At 56.6% G+C, this 21,605-nt stretch overlaps 1 protein-coding gene and 1 non-coding gene across 4 annotated transcripts; one reads left to right on the forward strand and one right to left on the reverse strand.

Moving 5' to 3' along the window:
- Positions 1 to 279: 279 nt before the first annotated feature.
- ECEL1 (endothelin converting enzyme like 1) lies at positions 280 to 8,979 on the reverse strand. Of its 3 annotated transcripts, none has more exons than XM_053598147.1 (18): positions 8,687 to 8,979; positions 6,627 to 7,502; positions 6,017 to 6,085; positions 5,799 to 5,909; positions 5,606 to 5,698; positions 5,299 to 5,423; positions 4,582 to 4,804; positions 4,008 to 4,106; positions 3,534 to 3,608; positions 3,306 to 3,409; positions 2,955 to 3,013; positions 2,829 to 2,880; positions 2,198 to 2,265; positions 1,962 to 2,086; positions 1,619 to 1,684; positions 1,159 to 1,254; positions 834 to 910; positions 280 to 699 (listed from the first exon to the last, which is right to left on the reverse strand). In XM_053598147.1, the coding sequence occupies exons 2-18, from the start codon at positions 7,419 to 7,421 to the stop codon at positions 600 to 602; spliced, it is 2,337 nt and encodes a 778-aa protein (XP_053454122.1). In that variant the 5' UTR covers positions 7,422 to 7,502; positions 8,687 to 8,979; the 3' UTR covers positions 280 to 599. The 3 variants fall into 3 exon arrangements, with proteins under 3 accessions (XP_053454122.1, XP_053454121.1, XP_053454123.1); XM_053598146.1 differs by lacking the exon at positions 8,687 to 8,979 and adding an exon at positions 8,462 to 8,619; XM_053598148.1 differs by lacking the exon at positions 8,687 to 8,979 and adding an exon at positions 7,668 to 7,918.
- A 3,930-nt stretch (positions 8,980 to 12,909) lies between these two features.
- LOC128591025 (small nucleolar RNA SNORA73 family) lies at positions 12,910 to 13,113 on the forward strand. Its single transcript, XR_008381469.1, has one exon. It is a non-coding gene; the product is annotated as a small nucleolar RNA SNORA73 family (small nucleolar RNA).
- Positions 13,114 to 21,605: the final 8,492 nt, after the last annotated feature.

The following is a 21,605-nucleotide window of genomic DNA, read 5'->3' on the forward strand; positions in this document are numbered from 1 at the left end:
ACATAAGTCCAAGCATCACCCTGGAATGCTGGTCACCAAACCACAAGGCTGAACTGGGGGTGAAGCCTGGACAAGGCTTTCAGGGAGGAAGGCTGGGTCAAGGAGGAATTGGAGGTTGGTGGAAAAGATAGAAGAGCCCAGTGGAGGTGAGACAGAGGTGGCTGAACCAGAGTGACCAGGAAGTCCCTCAAGGGTCCCAGCTGTGCTAAGGCCTATGCCTTCCTGCAGAGGGCTCCCTCCAGCTCTGTCTGCACTGGGGACCCTTGAAGAGGCCAAGGCAACAGTACAGTGATTTATTGACCAGAATTAGCAGCAAGAATACAGTGAAGGTGGGGCCTGTTCAATCCAGCCTGGCAGGGGGCCTGGCCCCCTAGAGCAGAGGCTAGGGACCCCAGCATCTGTCTCCCACCTCCCCAGAGTCCAAACCCACCCTTGCTCCAGGCCTCTCATGAAATGAGGGACAGCAGGGGGTCAGGTCCTAGATGGGCTAGGGAGGCAGGTAGTGCCCAGAGAGGCTGGCACCGGGTACATGCCTGCCCCGGCAGTTGGCAGGAAGTGATTCGTGCAGGGCAATGGGGATACGTGGGCAGCAGCCAGGTTCACCACACAGAGCACTTGTGGGCAGGGTTCATGGGTGAGTCTTTGGGACAGTGGAAGGCCCGGCCAAACTCCTCAAACTGGGACACACTGCCCAGCACCCTGGGGTAGGGGAGAGACCCATGCAGTGTGGGGCCCAGGAGCCACCAAGCTGCCAGGGCTGACTCTATCCCTTCCCACCCCCTCCATAGCCCCCAGACACAAGTGAGGATGAGACCCAGTAGGCGGGGGCACACCTGTAGTGCTCAGGTGCGTGCTTGTCAGTCAGCACCTGCAGGTAGATGGACTGTGACCGCCGTTTGATGCACCAGTTCTGGGCCCATGAGGAGGTGGGAGGGAGAACAGGGAGAAATGAGGCCATGTATCCACTGCCCCCCAGGCATGCTAGGCCTTAACACCCCCCTCAGAATCACAGGGCCCACCTCTGAGAGGATAGGTGATGGGACACAGGCTGGACCCATGGGGCTGGCCATGAGAGGCCTGGGTCAGGCAGGGCTGGGACCAAGCCCAGATGCTGTGTCTCCACTCCCCAGCCCCCAGTCCCGCTCCCACCCAGCCCACCTGGGCAAAGGCAATGAAGAAGAGCTGGTTGTGTGTGTACTTGAGCCGATGCAGCGGGTGCTCTGGGCCATGCTCCCGCACCCACTTCTGATAGGCCTAGGGGTGCAGACAGCGTGGAGCTCTGTGCCCGCCCTGACCTGGGCACTGGTCCCTCCCAATCATTTTCCATCCAGATGACAGCCCAAGATAACAGCAACCCCTTATCAGCTCCAGCCCTGCATACCACCCACTGGGTTGAGTCCATGACCCCAAGCAGGTGCCACCCCCTCCAGGTAGCCCTCCCTACACTCCCTGTGGAGGTAAAGCCCGTGACTGTTTCCTCTTCCAGTGGACTGCATGCCCAGCACAGGCCAGAGAGCAGCAGAAGGGCAAGGAGGGGTGGCTCTGTCTCTCATGTGGCATCATTATCAGCCCCCCACCCTTCTCCCTCCAGGGAACAGGCCAGGTGGGGGCAGCTCACATAATAGGCGAGCTTGAGGCCGCCCATGTCCGCGATATTCTCCCCAAGAGTGTGCTTCCCGTTCACCTGCAGGGAAGAGGCTCCCTGTCTTGGGCTGGCCCCTAACTCCCGCCCACCCTCTCCTTCCCTCATCTGGAGGGTTTGGGTGGGGCTCCACCCCTTTCCTCCCTCCCCTACCCCCATGTTAGTCTGTGTGAACTCATCATGTGCCTGCATGAGTGTGCACGGGAACTGAGCGTGTGTGCAGGGACGTGAACTCGTGCATGTGCACATGAGTGTATATGACGCTCCTAGTCCATGCCAACCAGGCTCAAGGGTCCCAGGAGCCAGGAAGTGGCCTCACCCGCTGGTTGTAGACAGTGAAGTTGTCATAGAGGTGGACGACGCACTCCGCCTTTCGCAGGAAGTGACTGTGGGAGGCCTCCGTCCACCAAGGCAGCAGGTTCCCGGCTCGGCCATATTGGCCTCCTGCCGGTGGCAAATGAGCAGACCAAGGTTGGCCCTCATCCCAGAGACCCTTCTCCTCCCTCCACTTGCTCCGCCTCCCCGGCTACCCCTTCAGGCTCCCATAGGCCTCACCCCAATCATCGTAGCCATGGGTCAGCTCATGCCCAATGATGGTGCCAATGCCCCCGTAGTTCAGAGACCTGGGCCCATGGCAGCAGCGTCAGGCCCCAGCCCTGATGTCAGAGAGCCCCACACTGCTGCCCAGGCCTAGAAGGCTCCCAGCCAGGCCAGGAGGTGGCACAGGGAGGCCACAGAGGCGTTTGTGCATCCTGGGGCATTCGTGCCCCAGCTTCCTCATAAGCTGTGAGAGAGGCCAGCAGCACCTGTCCAGCTGCCTTTCAGAAAACAACAGCTAACAGAACGGGTGGGGAGTAAAAGAATGTTGCATGGAGACAGAAGGGAAACTGAGGCACCCATGGGGGAGGGGCCTGGCCTCCTACCCCATCACTAGGGTTGCTCCATTTTCCAAACACCTAACCAAGCCTCAAACAAGCAGGAAAGAACCCAGAAAGTTGAAAGTAAAAAATCTTTACATTTTTCCAAATAACCAAGGATGAAGTGGGACTACAGACCTAGGGTCTACAGCCATCATGATGCCAGTACTGAACCAGGTTCTAGGGCCATCTGAGCTGCACCCCCCTCCCCATACACACCTAGCAGGCAAGGTCTACTTGGCTGTCTCTGGGGCAGGTTCTGTACTCACTGTGGGAAGTCAGGGTCATACAGAGTGGGCTGCAGGATGCCAGCAGGAAATACTAGGAGGAAGGTGTGGTCAGTGGGAGACCCTCCCATTTTCAGGCCCCACCCTTGTCGGGACACACCCCCTTACCCATCTGGTTCTTGTTGGGTAGATAGTAGGCATTGAGCGCCTGTGGGGGCAGCAGCCATCTGGGAAATGAAGCTGGGCTCAGCTGAAGGGTACATTCGCTCCCCAACACCCTCACCTCCTGGTTCCTCCTTGAAGGCCACCCCATGACCAAGCCACAGTCCTCTCCTGACAGTGCATCAAAGCCACCCTGGCCTTGGCTCCCACCCTGACCACCCCCACTCCATACCCTGGGCAGGCCCCTGCTATTACCCTGCATACCCACAGGGCTATGAGGCAGTTCTCCCCCTAGCCCCTGCCCTTAGACAGCCCTCTCCCCACGGCCTTCCTTTGACCCAAGGGTCAGGCACCCACGTGGACTTGTCCACCTCCTGCCGAATCTTCTTGACTGAGAGCTGGATGCTGAAGCGGATGCTGTTTAAGATGTTCTTGAAGTAGGTTTTCTCGTGGACCTCAAACTGTGTGGGGGATGGGTAGTGCTCAGCACCAGGCCAGGGCAGGGTTGGGTTGTGCAAGCCACTTGCCCTGGTGGTCACTGGGGCTGCTGTAGTCAGTCTAGGCTGGCAGGGGAAGGGGGTCCACCTCGTATTCCTTGTCCACAGCCTCGGGTTTGAGCAGGAAGTCTGGGTAGCCGACCATCACCATCATGTACTGGAGCTGCAGGCCAGGGGCTGGGTGAGAGTGGCCAGGGGCCTAGAAGGACAGTCCCCCACCACCACCAAGGGAGGAATGCCAGATCAGCCTGGGTATGGGTGACAGGTTGGGGAGGCTGATGGGGGTAATGTCACTTCCACGAAGCTATCTTTGTTCCTTTTGGTTTTGTTTTTTGAGACAGTCTTGCTCTGTCAGGCTGAAACGCACGCAGTGGTGTGATCATAGCTCACTGCAGCCTCAAACTCTTAGCCTCAAGTGATCCTACCACCTCAGCCTCCTGAGTTACTGGGACTACAGGCAACAAGCCACCACACCCAAAGCTTTTGTCGTCATTCATTGGCACACAGTAGGCACTCAATACATGTGCCTGGAACCAACAGATGGGAGGAGGGCCCAGCTCACCTTGGCCCGAGCAGCTGCCTTGGTCTCAGCATCCATCCAGTCCAGCTCTTCCAGGCGCTGGCCCAAGATGTATTTGATGTCTTCCACCAGCTGCTGTACCTGCGGGTCAGGGGTCAGGGAGCAAGGGTTAACAAGCAGGCTTTCCCTCTGGACCCCCAGCTCTTGGCATAAGGAGTACCTCACTCATTCCCTACCACTCCTAAGCTCAGGGATTGGTGCTGAGCAGCAAGAGGAGACCTTGGCAGTGGGGATCCAGGCCCTGCACCCCCAACAATAAGCTCCCAGTCTGAAAAGAAAAACTGCTGCAGCAATCACCATGGACATCACTAAGACCACTCCTTCTGAGCATGGCTGGGAAGGCTTGGCAGGGAGGGCCACCTGGCACTGACAAACCAGATAGGCTTCCTGGAGGAGGAAGCCTGGTGAGGACCAAAGAGGGCTGAGCCCCTAAGCCAGATCAGGTACTCTGACTGCAGAGAGGCATGTTGGGCTCCCCACACTAAGACCAAGGCCACAGGAGGGCTCCACACTTGGCTCAGCACCTGTACCCCCACCTAAACCCAGGACTGCCCACCTTGGCTTTGCTGGCAGCTGAGAAGTGCTCATGTACAAAGAGGGCACCAAGTGCCATGCCAAAGTGGCGGTTGGCCTGGCCCAGGCAGACCCGAGCCAGCTCCTGCGGCTTGTCACTACCCTCCATCTCACGTGCCAGCTCATGTAGCGCTTCACGGAAAGGCGGTGACAGATGCTCACTCAGGACCACCACCACACGCCACACCAGATAGTTGTGTAGGATCCTGGGGGACAGGTGAAGCAGGTAGTGTCCAGAGAGATACGCATATAGGCCACCCAAGGGCATCTCGCACCCCACCCTGTACCCCCAGCTGCGGCTGGACCTAGCACCCACACAGCCCACAAAAAAGGTTGAAGAAATCATTCTAGGTAAGCAGAGGCTGAGCCCAGAGCATCCTGAGCTCCAGTCGCAGGCACACCTGGACATTCTTGCTACCAACAACATCCCTGATGTCAGTGGGACAGCAGAGTGCACCTACACTTTCCCTTTCTAGCCATCCCCAGGTGAGGAAACAACAGCTCCAGAAGCTCACGGCCCTGCCCAGCTCCCACCAAACAGGTGGGAAAGTCAGGATGTAAACCAAGGGCTCTGGACTCCTATCTCAGAGGCACAACCTGCCTCCCCAGTGTGGCAGCTGGACAGAGGTGGAGTGGGAAACTCAGAGGTCACCCAGGAGACAGGTCTAGGGTGCAGGGGTGGGACCTGATGCAGCGGTACCTGTGGGGTGTGGAGTGAATGAGCTGGGACACCTGCTGCATGTAGTCCGTGGCCAACAGCACCACCTCCTCGTCCTCTGAGAAGTCCTCCTGGAAGATCTGGTCCAGCAGCCACTTCCACCGCAACTATAGGGCCAAGGGCAGGGACAGTGAGACTGGGAGGATGTCAGAGAGAGGCAAGAAGAGGACATGGGGGCCTGTGGACAGGGAAGGCCTTGCCCATCTTTGGGGAGGGATGACCAGGTAGTCCCAGAATCAGCACCAGATGTTCTGCCTGCCTGCCTGCCAGGACTGCAGGCCACACTCACATGGGGGGTGATCTTCTGCAGCTGTCCCAGAGTCACCTTGTTGTACATGGAGCTAACGTCTCGCCGGAGATCATCATACTCTGACACAGTGATCTAGAGGTGGAAATCAGAATGGGAGGAGGGCCCCACTCACCTTGGGCCCACCATGGTCCCCGCCCCTGGCCCAGGGCATCCCCAGGCCGCGCCTGCTCACATTGGCCAGGCGCTGCTCCAGCTGCAGTATCTCCTGGGCCTTCTGCTCCACGGCATCTGCGCCCAGCAGGCTGAGCACACGCTCCATGAACACCCTGTACGCTGTCAGGATCTGCTCCAGGAGAGGGGGCTCCTTCAGGGTGGAGGACAAGCCTGGCCCAAGTTCATCCCTCCCAGAGCCACAGGCCCTCCCTGCAACCCCATCCCCCGGCCCAGCACCTTCTCACTTTCCTCATCCTGAGCTAGGTACAAAGTCCTCTCTGGCAGGGTGAGCCCATCCTGGTCAATCTGGGGAGACAGGGACCAGAGATAAACATGCCAGGTCCCCAAACAGACTGAATTCCTCCCAAACGCTCAAACAGGACATGCCAGGGGCACAAAGACACCAGTCCCTCTCAACACCCAGACAAGCTGGTCAAAGCCCTCATCACTGCCAGTCCCATCCTGGGGGCACCGTGGCAAAGTCCAGCCCACAATCCTTCCCCTGAAAGCCTGCAGTTCCCCCACCTGCGCAGAAAATCGTCCTCCCCCAACCACACTGAGAATTGGGGTCCCTGGCATCTCGGCAGCCCCAACTCCATAGGGCAGTTGCCTCAGGCCTCAATACTCTCTCCCTCCACGCCCTCATCGCCCCCCATAGGGCTGAGAAATTGCGGCTCCCGCGGCTCCGCTAAACACCGCAATTACCCAAGGGAAATTACTCGCGCCCTCCTCCAGCGCTCCATCCCTGCACTCTGGCTGTCCTCCCTCTTTCCTCCCCTTATGCCCCCGCCTCGCCGGTACAGGGTCCCTGCAGGCTGCCTGCACGGTGTTTGGGGGATGCACTCACGCGGATGACATAGCGTGAGGAGTTCCTGTCGTCCAGGCTGACCGTGAGCGAGAAGAGTGCGGCAGCGCTGTAGACGCCCTGCGCCTTGTACAGCAGCCGGTTGAGGTCCCAGCGGGCCGCGGCCCCCGGGCGCTCCGGCGCCCCACCCAGGTCCCAGCCCCCGCAGTCCTCGATGACCTCGAGCATGGGCCGCGGGCCAAGCCGCTCAATCTCCCGCATGTCGAGGCAAGAGCGGAAGAAGGCGCGCACCTTGCGCTGGGCCGTGCCGCCCGGGCCACCCCCGGACCGCGCCAACAGGCGCCGTAGCCTCTCCTCATTCTGCTCGCCAATGGCCGCGATGGTGCCATAAGTGAGCCTGTCGTCGGGAATGGCGTGGCGCCGCAGCCAGCCCCCACAGGCGAACGAGTAGAAGTCCTGGCATGGGTCGATGCTGACGTCCAGGTTGGAGGCCAGGAAGCGCGCAGCGCGCGCAAAGGCCTTGCGCTCAGGGCAGCCCTCGGGACAGGCCCCGCCGCCACCACCGCCCGTCGCGCCCGGGCCCAGGTACTTGAGTGCCAGCATGGCCGCCAGGATGGCGCAAAGGCCTGCGGCGAACACCAGCCCCGACAGCAGGCACACCTCGCGTCGGTTCCAGCGCGGCAGTCCGGTCCGGGCCCCGGAGGAGCTGCGCCCCGCGCTCAGCGGGAAGCCTGGGGGCAGCGAGGCCCCACGCGAGCCGCCAGCGCCACACCTGCTAACATACTTGACCTCCTGGAATTCGTCATAGTGCGCTGTCATTGAATACGGGGCCTCCATGGTTCCCCTTAGCCACCGCGGCTACACGATGTGCTCGGCCACCAGCTTGCTAGCAGGCCTCCGCATGGCCCCGGGCTACAGCTGTAGGAAGGACAGAGGCAGGCTCAGGCGCGGTGGCAGTAGCTCGACGGGGCCCACCAGCACAGAGAGGTGGGGCTCGGCCTAGGGGCAGAACCCCCAACCACTGGCGCAGGCCTCCCCACTCCAGGAATGAGCAAAGAAGAAAGCTCAGCGTGGCCACCTCACCCTGCATGCACAGTGCAATCCTTTCTCTGCCCCCCCAATTCCTTGCACATACGTGCCGGCCGCAGGATTGGGAGGCCCCTGATAATGAAACAGGAGGCGTCGTGCACGCGGCCTGGCATCTAGTAGCCTTTCACCGAAAGGCCGTCGCTCTTCCCTTTGCCTTTCTTGTGCCGGAACGGTCGGCCACAGCCGAGGCGAGGTGGAGGAGGGGGAAAGGGCCCAAGCAGGAGAAAGGAGGTGTGGTCAGGGGCGCGTCTAGGCAGACCCTAAAGCGCTTTCAGCTCTCCGCACTGGACTGAGGCTCTCAACAAAGCAGCCAAGGAACCAAACTTTGTTCTCCCCGAAGTCTGCGGGACCACTCCTACCCCAGTCTCTGGCTCCTTCTGCTCCATGAACCAAATGCGCAGCAAACCCTTCCCTAGCGGCGCGCGCCGTGGGCCCAGGATCGGGAAGACAGCTCCTACCCCGACGGCCCTGACGAGAGCCTCAGACCGGTTCTGTCCTCCGTCCCCGCCCCAGGCCACTCCTAGCTTCAACAGGTTCTCCCCAGAACCCAAACTTGGGCGAAGTTTCACCCCCGGCGGTGCGCTAGCTGGCCGGGCGCGCCCCAAGCCCTGGTGCCGCGCCGCGCCGCCCGCGGAGCCCGAAAGCCCAGCCTGGGAACCGCAGCCGCAGCCGGAGCCGCAGCCGCTAGGAAGCAGACAAAGCCAGGAGGCTCGGAGCGGCGGCCGCGGCGGTAGTGGAGGTGGCCGGGATGGTGGCCCCGGCAGCGGACTCGGCCGACAGACACTTACCCCGCAGGTGCGCGCCGGGCCGCGCGGGGACAGAGCGGGTCGGGCCCGAGCCCGGGCCTGGGCCGAAGAGGAGCGGCGCACTGACCGCTTTCCCCGTGCGCCCGCCGCCTCCTCTGCAGCCGCGCCGCGCCGCCCGCCGGCCCGAGGGAGGGGGCGCGCCGGCGGCTCCACCCTCCTCCACCCGCCCCGAGCCCCCCTCCTTCTGCCTGCGTCTCTCCAGGCTACCTGGCAGCGCGGCGGCCGCGCGGGCACGCTCGAGAGGGTCGTGCTCGGGCTCCGGTCGGGGACTCCGGGGAAGCGCTACTCCCGGGAGGGGTCCCCTACGATCCCCTGCCCCTCTTCGAGCCCACCAGTCCGTTGGGAAGGGCTAAAGCCAGAGGGGAGAAAGAAAGATGGTCCTAGCCGAGTCCACCGGACCAGAGCACCGCCCGGGGGGCTCCTCCAAAGGGGCCAGGCCGCCGCGGTAGAAGCCCGTATCCGCCACACCATGCCCGGCGCCCAGCACACTTTCAGTAAGGTCTTCCTCGTCCTCCTTCCAGCCCCTGCCCCGGGTCAGCCCTCCCCGAGGGCGTTGGGGCGTCAAGTTGGCCGCGCCCCCATTCTTCAGCCCCCGGTAGAGGGAGAGCATTGGAGAGCCCTGCCTGAAAGCCCAGCCTTACCTGGCCCTGGCTCCCTGCTCAGAACGTGGTCCCTGGCCCAGGTAGGGAGAAAAAACTGAGGGGCTCCCCTGGGACACAGGGAGGGCCCGAGCCTGCCCCTACCCAGCAGCCCAGAACCTCAGGCCCTAAGCCTCAGACCCTGGTATGTGAGCTGGTGGGAGGACAGGCTTGGGGGGGGGGCTCTGAATTTACCCACCGAGCCTTCTTACAGTTGAACTTGCTTTATTAACGTGGTACCTGCCCCTGCCTAGAGGCAGAGCCCACTTCTGCCTGTGTCCCCACAGTAGCCACTTGGCCTGGCCCACATGGGACACAGAACTGGCCATTCCAGCCTGCAGGACTAGCCTAAACAATGCCTGAGACAGCCTGGAGCACCATCTGATAAAAACTAGGACAAGGTCCGGACTCTAAAGGGACTCACCCTTCGCTCTGTCCCCCTCCTCTGTGGTAGCACATCAGTCCAGCAACTGAGCCCCTGGCCTTGAGTGGCCACCTCTGCCCCTCTGTCCTTCCTGTCCTGTCTCTCCATTGCTTCATCTCAAAGCCCCCACCCTGGATCGTCTGTCTCCATCCCGGCCACCCCAGGGTCCTCCTCTGCCCCATGTGGTCTTCTTGGACCCTATTAATTCTAGGGAGGAAAGATGGAATTACTTAAAATGGGGTGATTCCATGATGGGGAGGGGAGGGCAAGGAGGTGGCAAAGTGGCTCTTTGTGCTTTTAATCTGCATTTTTCCCTCAATGTTCCATCTCCAGGAGGATAATTTTCCAGCCTTTTCAGTCCCTGATTGGTATCATTTCTCCAGCAATGACAGCTTTTATTTTCCCTGAAATGAATGCCGTGAAATTTCCAAGAAATATAAAAATGGATATTGTCTCAGGGAGCCGACTCTTTTCCAACAGGAAGGCACAGAGGCAAACATGTTTCCCTAGGGAGTCTCCTGCTTTATCCATGGGGGTGGGGGGTGGGGACCCAGGTCCTAACCTCCTCTCCCCCCTGCCCTGTGGCCATCCCTCTCCCAGACTCAGCTGCCATTATCTATTCATTGGCCTCCAAGTCAGGGACCCTGTCTAACTGGCTACCCCTTCCCCCACACCAGCCTTCCTCCAGCACGACCCCAGCCCAGAATGCAGCAACCTGGGCCTTCCAGAGTTGGCTTGGCTTTGGTCACTCAGTCTTGGTCACCCCGGCTTGGCCTGCTAATTAAGCAGGGCCAAGGCCCACCTCCTTGACTCTTCCACTTGTCCTCAGAAAGGAAGCTGAGAGTGTAGATAAGTAGAGGTGGGCTCTAGTGACCTGGTCTCTAGCTTCCTCCATCTCTTTTGGGGGTTCCTCTTTACCCCTAGTTGCCAAGATGACTCCATAACTCCTTTCAAAAGAATGACAGGCCACAGCAGTGCCCAGCTAAGCTTGACTAAGGCAGCTTCATGGCCAGTTTGGGGGATGAGGGTGCGCGGGGCAGAGGTGAGGGGTTCAGGAGCTGAACTTCTGGCTCCTCTCTGACTGAGGGCAGATCTCTGCCACCCTGCTAGATGGGACATTACTGGATCTGGGTTCTGGGAAAGAAACACTGAGCAGCCCCAACTCCCAGCCTCATTTGGGACAGCAGTACTCACGCTGAGGACTCCCATAGGTGCAGCAGCCATTGAGTGGGGTGCTAAATGCCTTGCTCTGAGGGAGGGCTGCCAACCTACTGCCAGGCTGGACCAAGCCTGGAGCCCAGTGGTGGGGAGACCCATTTCTGTCCCCTGTGGCTTACACATGTGCAGGGATGAAACTCTCAGCCCTGCTTCATGTGGGAGCAGAGTCAGTTCTGGGAAGGCCGCCCCCCCACAAGCTGCCAGCCTGGCCAGCCAGTCCTTCAGCAGTTCTTGGTATCTTCTGTGCCCTGAATACACTCCCCCACCAGTTCCTGCCCTCCACCCAGCCTCCCAAGACTCATCCCATCTATTATTCACCACATAAAATGGATTTTTAATTTGAGAAATGAAATGATTCTCCCAAGTGGCTGGTTGGAAGGTGGGGGTGGGAGGAGAGAGGAAGGCTGGAGCCACAGGGTGGCCACCACAGTGCTGACTCAGGCTCCCCTCCACACCTGGGGGGCTTCAAAGGCCCACGTACACCATCACCCAGCCCCATACCTCCATTCCTCCCTGTTGCTGTGGCCCATAGGGGCGAAGGGGTACCCATCCGTCCTCCCTGAGCCTCCAGTGGGATCTGCTTCTGGCAACTTGGGGGAGGGACAGCTGGACTCTGTGCTTGGAGATTCCTCAAGGGCAGCTGTTAGGCCCCCTGGCCTGGCCTCTCTGGACTGAGCTCAAGTATCTCCTCCATCCTGTCCGAACTCTAGCTGACCTTGCTAGGCCCTGACCCTAGCAAGGCCCACTCCAGACTGGATGGCTGCCTGTTCCTCCATCCCCCAGAGCCCCCTCTTTGCCCCTCATGACTGCGCTCGCACATCTTAATGTGGCCAGTGATATGGTTGCCTCTTTTCAGCCCTTCTCAGTCCTCTCTGTCTCCCCATCCCCTCCCTCCCTCCTGGTCACTCTAATCTGTTTCTGTTTCTGTTTCCCAGAACATAGCCAGCTCTTTCAAACCTCAGGCCTTAGCACTTGCTGTTCAGCTGCCTGGAACATCCTCGCTCTGTTCCCTCTTCATTTGCCTTGCCAGTCGTCCTGCCTGGACAACTCGCGAGAGTAGCTTCTTCCACTTCTTGCTGCCTCCATGGGCCCCCATTACCTGGAATCACTGAATGCAAGGTCTCTCCTGTTAACAGCCCCTGTTCTTGCATCCATGTAGCCTGAAGCCCCTTTTGGAGCCCTGCACAGAGGACATGTCCAATAAGTTTAGGGGACAGCTGTGATCAACTCATGGAGACCCCTTGTGTGAAGTATCCCCCAGCTCCAGGCCTGGTACTAGGTACAGCACCCATCTGCATACCTGCCCAGACTCTCAGATCCTTAGACACACCTTTCCTTTTCTCTGGGACCCACCAGACAACACTCTGAACCCTATGGTCAGCTTCTGTCCCCACTGTGCACAGACTCCTCTCATGGTCACCTCTTGATCTCTAGATCAATGTGGGGTTTTTTGGTTTTTGTGTTTTTTTGAAGAGTCTCATTCTGTCACCCTGGGTAGAGTGCCGTGGTATCAGCCTAGCTTACAGCAACCCCTATGCTCAAGCCATCCTCTTGCCTCAGCCTCCCAAGTAGCTGGGACTACAGCTACTGTTGTGGTAGGTGCCCTAGTCTATTGGAGCATTAGACTGGCTACAATGCCTGGTGAATTTTTTCGATTTTTAGTAGAGATGGGGTCTCACTCTTGCTCAGGCTGGTCTCAAACTCCTGAGCCCAAGCAATCCACTGGCCTCAGCTTCCCAGAGTGTTAGGATTACAGGCGTGAGCCACTGGGCTTGGCTAGATCAGTGTTTTATGTAAGAAATATGTAAATACATTCTTGTTTTAAAAGACTGAAGCCAGTGGGGTGGGGGCGGAGGTGGCTCATGCCAGTAATCCTAGCACTCTTGGAGGCTGAGGCAGGTGGATTGCTTGAGCTCCGGAATTGAGATCAGTCTGAGCAAGAGCAAGACCCCAGCTCTACTAAAAATAGAAAAACTAGCTGGGCATTGTGGCTGTTATCTGTAGTCCCAGCTATTTGGGAGGCTGAGGCAGGAGGATTGCCTTAGCCCAGGAGTTTGAGGTTACTATGAGCTATGACATCATGGCACTCTAGCCTGGGCAACAGAGTGAGACTCTGTCTCAAAAAATAATAATAAAATAAAAATTAAGTTCCAACGTGGATACCTTGGGAGGTCACTCTACCCAGGCTCTGTCCAAGTGGCATTAGGGGAGCATAGGGCTCCGCCCCATGATGTAGAGTCCCTTTCCACAATGTTGGAGAGGAAGCTGGGCCTTGAGTCTGCACCTGCATATTCCTACGACTTCCCAGAGTCTGTGGACAATGACTGGGGAGACAAACCATGCAGGAAACAGCCTTTTAGAGCACCCAAGCTTGATCTTAACTCATCTTCAGTTTACTTACTGATTGATTAATGTCTTATTTTGCAGAATAAGCTAATGATTACAATAACTCCTGGGAATTTGCTAATGATTCCATTAACTCCTGAGGAAAGAACTGTACAGGGTGTCCATAAAGTTCTTACGCAATTTGAAATAGTTTGACTTTAATCATGGACCTATGGCTTCACTAGAAGAGAATAGAAAACTGTGTTCTTTGGTTGAACTAAAATCTGCCGCTGCTGTCCAAAGAAGTTTTAGAACTCATTACAAGAAGGAAGGACAAATTTAAAGAAACAGGCTCTGTCAATGATACGCCATGGTCTGGTAGGCCACGTATTAGTGAAGGAACTGTAGCATCTGTAGAAGAAACCATTCAGGCAAATCCAAGAAAGTCATTAAGACAGGAATCCCTAGAACTGAGGCTTCCAAATTCTGCTGTACAAGAAGATTCTGCGGGCAAGACTTCACATGAAAGCATATAAAATTCAAGTGCATCAAATGTTAGAAAGAGGATTATCATACACAGAAAAAAAAAAAAAAAAATTAAGATGGCTCAGTGCCTGTAGTTCAAACAGATAAGGCGCCAGGCACATACACCAGAGCTGGCAGGTTCAAATCCAGCCTGGGCCTGCCAAACAATGACAGCTACAACCAAAAAATGGCCCGACATTGTGGTGGGCGCCTGTAGTCCCACCTACTTAGAAGGCTGAAGCAAGAGAATTGCTTGAACCCAGGAGTTGGAGGTTGCTATAAGCTGTGACGCCACGGCACTTTACCCAGGATAACAGCTTGAGGCTCTGTCTCAAAAAAAAAAAAAAGAGATTGAAGCCACACAAGTATGTGGAGGACAAACATGAAAGCCTTCCAAGATAAGGCAAGGCAAGCTCTGTGACCACTTCAGCATGAGCACCTAGACTTATATGGGGGTCTGTAATCTAGCAATCTATTTTTAATGAATAGGACACTATAGATGGTGTGGTTTAGTGTCTTACTTCTCCATGTAACTCCATGTCTTCATCTCATCAGTACCCAGAGGGCTGTGCTGGAATTTTTCATACTTGTGCAGAAGTCCTCAGGGTCGCCATCCTCGACTGGGGGACACTTAGGTTTTCTCATCCACACCCGTCTGGTCTCCAAATCCTAAGGCCTTAGCACAGAGTCCTACCTTTCACCCTACCTCTCTGCTTACCTGTGTCCCACCCTCCCTGGCTCCTGCTCCTCCTCCATCCCCTGGATGCTGTGCCCAGGTGCTTAGCTCTGGCCCTAGGTACCACCTAAACCCACCAGCGCTGGAAACCCACTGCACTCCAAACCCAGCCTTGGAAAGACCTCTCTCTTCCTCTTCTCCTTCCCATCCTTTCCCTGTCTCTAGCTCGGGCCCTTTCTTCTCCCATTCTTATTGGAGAAGGGGGCCTCTTCCCCACCCAGGTGCCACTGTGGTCTTGCCCATTGCTGCCCCATAGCCTCTGTGAACCCCTGGATGTGGTAGCTTCAGAGGCCTGCTTGATTGGGCCCCCGTCATGCTCTCCAAGTGTCCCTCCTCCTCAAGCCCACTGTACCCATGGTACAGCCCCATCTCCATTCCCTTTGTTCAAGCTGTCCCTTCTACCCAGTCCCTTCTCCCCAGCCCTGCATCCGTCCTTTAGATCCATCTCAAGCTTCCAGGATCCTCCTGGCAGGCCCCCACCTGAGGAAGCTGCTTGAGGACCACATGTGGCAGGGAGCTCCGTGTGCCCTGTCACGCCCAGTCTGGATCCTGATGGAACAGCCCAGGGAAGAGATGTGCACAGAGCCTGAGCTGGCTGAGCACAGCAAGGCCCCAGCTCCAACCTGGGCAGGACTGCCACAGTAAGGGGCACAGCAGCCCCCAAGTGCCATACTCTATGCTGAGCCCTCTACCTACTTCTCCTTACTAAGTCTCAAGGTAACCCCACCAGTACTGTTGGCCCCAGTACACAGAGAAGGAAACGGAGGCCCAGAGAAGGAAAGAAAGTAGCCCAAGTTCACCCAGCTAATAAGTGATGAAGCTGAGATTTGAACCCATGTCCACTACATTCAAAGTCTCAAGGACATGCACATTATGTGCTACAAGATGAAAGGACATCTCCTCTGGGGAGAGGTAGCTCAGAGCGAGGGGCCCAGCTGGGACCTCAGGCCCAGGACCCATGTTGGAGGTGTTGAGTCTAAGGACCGGGGAGGACATTCAGGACCTAAGCCAGAGCCTTGGCCTGCTTTCCAGATGTCCTCACATCATAGGCCCTTCCTGGATTGCATCTGATGTGGTCCAGCCATGTTCTATCTCTTGCCCTGGGTACATCCTGTACTGCATTTGTCACTACCTGACGTTACCTTGTGACTCGGTGTTTTCACAATGACAGTCTTTCTTCCTCAGCCTTGTTGGGACCCCAGATGTTCCCATTGCCTAGTCCTCCCTGTCCAGCCTGATGGCAAGGCATTGGCCACAGGACAGGGAGCCGGGTAGGAGCCAGATTGACAAAGTGGGGTGGTGGCAATGGGGGTGGGAAGGAGGGATAGTGGCCCGCAGCCTCTGCCTCTGATAAGCAGGCCCCCTTGGCTCCCCGTTTGATGGACAGTCCACAATAGGCTGCTCAGCTCCTGCTGCAAGATGGTTACAAATAAGGCTGTGAGAGTCAGGGGACCCCCTTCTGTCAGGGCCACCCAGGCCCACAAGGCGGGGCAGGCATGGGACAGGCAGAGAAGCCAACAGCACACGGAGGGCCTCTTCCTTGGCTCACAGGGTCCCTGAGCCCAAGGACCCCTCCCCCAGCACTCCACCTTCATTTCAAGTGATTGGAGCTGAAGGAGATCGTTAGCTAATTAAAGCTGAGACCACTAACTGTCCCTTATAGGAGACAGCAGGACTGCAGAGGAGAGGAGACAGAAAGGCTTGGAGGTGGCAAGGGCCCGGGCACCAGGTGGGGCCTCCTTCTAGACTATGTGCTGGGGTGGGGGGCATTTTCAGAGACCTCTTAAAGTGGAACCATGGGACAGAGAATAAAAGCACTGGATCTAGAGCTATGGTGACTCACTGTGTGACACTGTATCAGTGCCTACCTCTGCCCACTGCTGTCCATGCTGGGGGATGTGGGCTAGACTGCTGATGGCAGGGGCTCCCACAGAAATCTCTGGTTGAGATGATGAGTCAGATTTGAGGACAGGCAGCTGGATACCAGGTTCCCACTACTCCAGGCTGGCCGCTTGCACAGGAAGCCTGGCTGCCAAGGTTCTGCCTCCTCTCTACCCTCTGTAGCCCCTTGGGCAGGTGCTCTGGTCTCCCAGAAGCAGCCAGCAGCCAGGTGCACGCCCACATGTTGGAGAGCACCCACCACACCTGGGGTGGCCAAACTCCCCTCCAGGCAAGATGTCCCAGGACCCGTGTCAGAACTATCAACAGAGAGTCATTAGCTTTCTATTGCTACAAATTACCATAAGCTTAGCAACTGAAAACAACACACATGTATTACCTCACAGTTTCTGTAGGTCAGCAGACCAGGCATGGCATGGGAGACTCCCCTGCTGGAGGTGGGGGACTCTCACTGTGGGTGTCACTGTGCTAAAGGAAGGTATCCACCAGGGCTGTGGTACTCATCTGAGGTTCAGGGCCCTCTTCCAGGCTCAGTGGTTGTGACAGAATTCAATTCCACAAGATGGTAGAAACAAAGTATCCATCTTTTGCTGGCTATCAACCAGTGGCTGCTCTCAGCTGGTTGAGACCGCCCACATTCCTCACTTTGTGGCTCCCTCCACTTTCAAAGCCAGCAATAGAGACTATCCCCCAATTGAATTTTTGACATGCTTTGAATTTCTGTCTTCCTTGAATTGACCAGCCAGAGAAACTCTTTGCTTTTAAAGGGCTCACCTGCTTGGGTCAGGCCCACCCAAATATCTCCCTACCTTAAGATCAACTGATATGGGGTGGCACCGGTAGCTCAAGCAGTTAAGGCGCCAGCCACATACACCAGAGCTGGTGGGTTCAAATCCATTCAGGGCCTGTCAAACAATGACAACTACAACCAAAAAAGCCGGCCATTGTGATGGGTGCCTATAGTCCCAGCTACTCGGGAGGCTGAGGCAAGAGAATCGCTTAAGCCCTGGAGTTTGAGGTTGCAGTGAGCTGTGACACCATGGCACTCTACCCAGGGCAACACAGTGAGACTCTGTCTCAAAAAAAAAAAAAAAAAAAAATCAACTGATACGGGACCTTATTTACATCTACAATATCCCTTCATAACAATCCCACTCAATAATGTGAGGAAGTGCTCCTGAACACCATGTGGGGGCATCTTAGCATTTTGTCTACCACAGGGATATGGGACAAAGAGCAAAGCCAATACCAAGAATACTAGTAGCTGCTGTCCTTGCTGGGTAGGCCCTGGGCTTTAAGTGCTAAGTTATCTCATTCAATCATCACAACAGTCCTAGGAATCAGTGCTACTATTATCATCATTTTACAGAGAAAACAGCTGAGGCCCTGAGAGGTTAAGTGACTTTCACAAGGTCAACAGCTGATAAGTGGCCAAACTGAGACACTAGGGTACCCTGATCCAGTCCTTGCTGTGTGTTTTGGGAAAGTCTTGTAACATCTCTGGGCCTCTGTGAAATGGAGGATGTTGAGGTCCATTCTTCATGGACAGGTAGGTCTGTCTCTCAGCCAGTTGGCATGCAGGTTGTCTGATTGGCATCTGTGGCATCTGATGAGATGAAGTGGGACTGGGGCCCCTGCTGTCAGCCATCCAATCATAGCCAGCCTGACCTCTGCCACCCAAAGGCAATGTTCCCTGGCACTAAGGCTGGGAGGTATTATAGCATGAACCCCCAAGATAAATAGCCAGGAGACTGCTGCTCCCCCAGGCTGACTCGGCCCCCAGACAATGGGGTGGGGTCCAGACCTTGATCCCGGGGTGGCCATGTGTATCTGTGGGCTGTGCCTCACCCCCCCCAGGGCCTGGCTCTTCCACAGAGCTGGGCAGGGTCCTTCCAGCTACAACTCTGGAGTGGGGACGCCTCAGAGGTAGTAGTGGCCTCCTGCTCCCCCTCCCAAGAGAAAGATTGTCAGTCACCGCCCCCCCCACAGTTGGCCTCCCCACTCCCACCCCCACTCCCATGCTTGAGCTGCCTCCCTCAGTAATGGGGCTTAATCATAGCATGCATTAGCTAGGGCCTGCTGCCTGCAATTACCGCTTCAATCAGCCACCCACCACCCGCTGCCCCCAGCCTCAGGCCGCCCGTGGAGACATCCCACCTGCCCCAAAGCCCCTCCCCAAGTGTAGCACAGGTGCCCCAGGCTCCATAGATGGATAGAGCAGTGACCCCTGACAGCAAGGGTCTGGGGCAGGGGTGGCTGGTGGACAAAGTGCTACTGCTCAGGGTCATAGGCAATTATTTTAAAAGCCTGTTGAGGGAAAATGCTCTGCCTGCCCAGTGCAGCCTGCTTGTCCCTAGGGTTACACTGTGCTGACAGGCTCCATGCACACACGGGTGTTCACAGTGCTGGCCAAACATGCAGGGACACGCGTGTACCAGGGCACACAGACTCCAGAGAGATGGGGCACTAGTGATCCCCTACGTGCGTACGGAGTTCAGTTTCACGAGGGCTTGCCAGAGCAGCCCTCATCCTCTGGGGGCTTTCCCTATAGCATCTTGCCACCCCTCCACCCCAACCCCAGCACAGACCACCTCCTGACATTTAGCTCCACCCCCACCCCACTATCACATCCAGCCTCCTCACGGGGGTGGGGGCCAGAGAAGAGGAAAAGGAGGACCTGGCTAGGAGAGTGGAGGAGGGGACCGCTGTTGTGCTGTGATTCTCTCTAATTGCTGTTTTGCTGAGAGGTAATTAAAATCTCTTTTTATTTCACACGTCAGAGCCTTCACCAGCCTGTGGAGAGGGCACAGGGGGAGGCCAGGGGTGGAAGCAATGGAGAGCCAGAGAGCCGAGTGCCTGGCACACAGAGGGCTTGGAAGGTGGGGCAACTGAGCCCCCAGCCAGCCCAGGGCATCCTAGGTGTGGCCCAGGCCAGGGTCTGTGCAACTCATCGGAGCCAATAAAGGCCATGACTGAAATCAGAGCCATCTCTGGGGCCCTTCTAGGTGCGGGTGTTCTGCTGACTTTCCAACCACACAAACAACTACTACCAGGTAGGCACAATTACTATCCCATGTAGCAGGACAGAGATTAGGCTGAGACTCAGATTAACCAACAGCCAGGACCCACTGGCTTGTCACTGGGGGAACTGGATTTGAACTGGTCTGACCCCAAACTCAGAAACATAGCACCAACCTGCCTACCTAGCTTACATAACTCTCCCTTCCTGCAGAGCCCCCCAGTATTCCTTCCACAGCTCCTGAGAGCACGATGGGAAGGATCACAGCCTTGAGATACCTGCCCAAGGCCCATACCCTAGTCCACGCCTCTCGCTCTGGGCCCCATGTCACCCACTGACAGGTCCTCATATCAGCCACCTGGACCCATGGATGCTTCTCAGTGGCCTTGGTGAGACCAGATGGCCATCGTCAGACCAGAGCCCAAACTAATGCCCAGCCAGAGTCGGGAAGGACAGTAAAGAGGCCCCATCTTCTCTTGGGCTGGCTGGAGATAGTGAGGGGAACAGCAGCTGCACAGCCCCTGTCTGCCTCATACCCTGCCTCTCGGAGCTCCTTCTCTGCCTCGGCCTGTCCCGTCAGTGGGCCTGGATTTGCAGCACCCTGTCCTTGTCATCAGCCTCTTCTCCTCCAGCATCAGCAACATTGCCTTATCTGTCATCGCCATTTTCACCAAATTCACCATGATTATCAGCAGGAGCAGCCTCGCTTTCCCCCAAACTGTCACTACCATCATTACTGTCAGGGCTCACATTGTACCAGGCGCTGTTTTATCTCTTAGAATCTTCACAAAAGGCTGCGATTATCTTCCCACTTTGCAGGTAGGGAAACAAACCAAAGTCACAGAGCAGGGAAGTTACAGAGGCAGGATTTAATCCTAAACTGCTTGACACCAGAACCCAAGTCGTAAGTTCTACACATCAGCCGCTGTCAGACTATGGAGTCTGAGGAGCAAGCCAAGGGCAAGGGGGACAGAAAGCTGGGAAGGAGCCCTCAGATGACTCAAGTTTCTGGGACAGCCACCTACCTCTTCACACTCCTGGTCTTGGAAGTCCTGTCCTGAGCCTCCCCTTTGGCTGAGATCTGCCAGAGCCACAGGTAGGGGTGTGTGAAAAGGAGCCATGTGACTTGAGAAGCTGAATTCTACTTTAGTATCCAGCCCAGTAGAGGTCAGACTGCCCCTCCCTCCTCAACATCCCCTCATTTTCTGGGCCACAGCTGGCTCTGGGGGGGGTCATTCACCTCAGATGGGTGCTGGCCAGGCTGAGGACGGCCAGTGTCTTAGCTCAGGCTGTGATAACAAATATGATCAACTGAGTGGCTTAAACAGCAAACATTTATCTTCACAGTTCTGGAGGCTAACATCTGCGATCAGGGTGCCAGCATGGTTGAGTTCCAGTGAGGGTCCTCCTCCTGGTTTGCAGAAGGTTTGGCAGGTTGACAGGTTTATGTCACCAGTCATATCCTCACATAGCAGAAAGCAGAGAGAGGAAGCATGTTCTCCCCTGTCCTCTGCTAAGGGCACTAATTCCAGCATGAGGCTTATCACCTACTATCTCCAGATACCATCAATTGGGGATTAGGATTCCATTATATGAATTTGGAATGGGGGGACACTACCTGTAGTCCATAAAAGACAGTGAGGCTGGAGAGCATGCAGCGGTCCATCCAGGCACTTGATGGTGTCTCAGGACAGATTATGGGCAAAAGAGAAGGTTTCCCCCAGCCTGCCAGCCTCCCTTTCTCCAGGCTGCCCTGCCCCTAACTCCAGCCCAGGGCATTGGCTTTGATGTATCGTTCACTTAGAGAGCTTCAAGAGGGCAGCTATATTCTCAGGGACCAGTTAGGTCTCTGCTGCTCTGTCAGAGATGGGGGGCTCAAGGGCAGAAGAAGGATAGGAGGTCCTGAGGTTCACTAGCAGGCGCTCACCTCTAGCATGCACTTAGCTGGGTGGACTGACTTAGAGGCAAGTAGATCTAGGAAACAAGGGAGGGAGAAGTGAAGAGGTAAGGAGTGTAGCCCCAAGATGAGGGGGATGGGTCCCCTGGTCCTGTGGGCAGGCAAGGGGCTAATTATCTCCATGTCCCCATTGCTCAGTGCTGGCACTAGAGGACACTTCACATTTAAGGGATGAAGGAATGAATGGAAACTGTCTCAGGATTAAAACTGTCCCCTAATAGGACAAGACACCTGGTGAGGGCGAGGTAGCTCCCCATTGCTGGAGCAAAGGGAGTTCTGGAGTCAGACTAATCTGGATTAAATCCTAGCATCACCATTTGCCAGCTGTGAACAAGTTAGTTGGCCTCTTTAAGACTCAATTTCTTCACCCCAAAATGGGGACAAT

This window comes from Nycticebus coucang, chromosome 7 (assembly GCF_027406575.1).
Source record: "Nycticebus coucang isolate mNycCou1 chromosome 7, mNycCou1.pri, whole genome shotgun sequence".
In the NCBI taxonomy this organism is placed as follows: domain Eukaryota; kingdom Metazoa; phylum Chordata; class Mammalia; order Primates; family Lorisidae; genus Nycticebus; species Nycticebus coucang.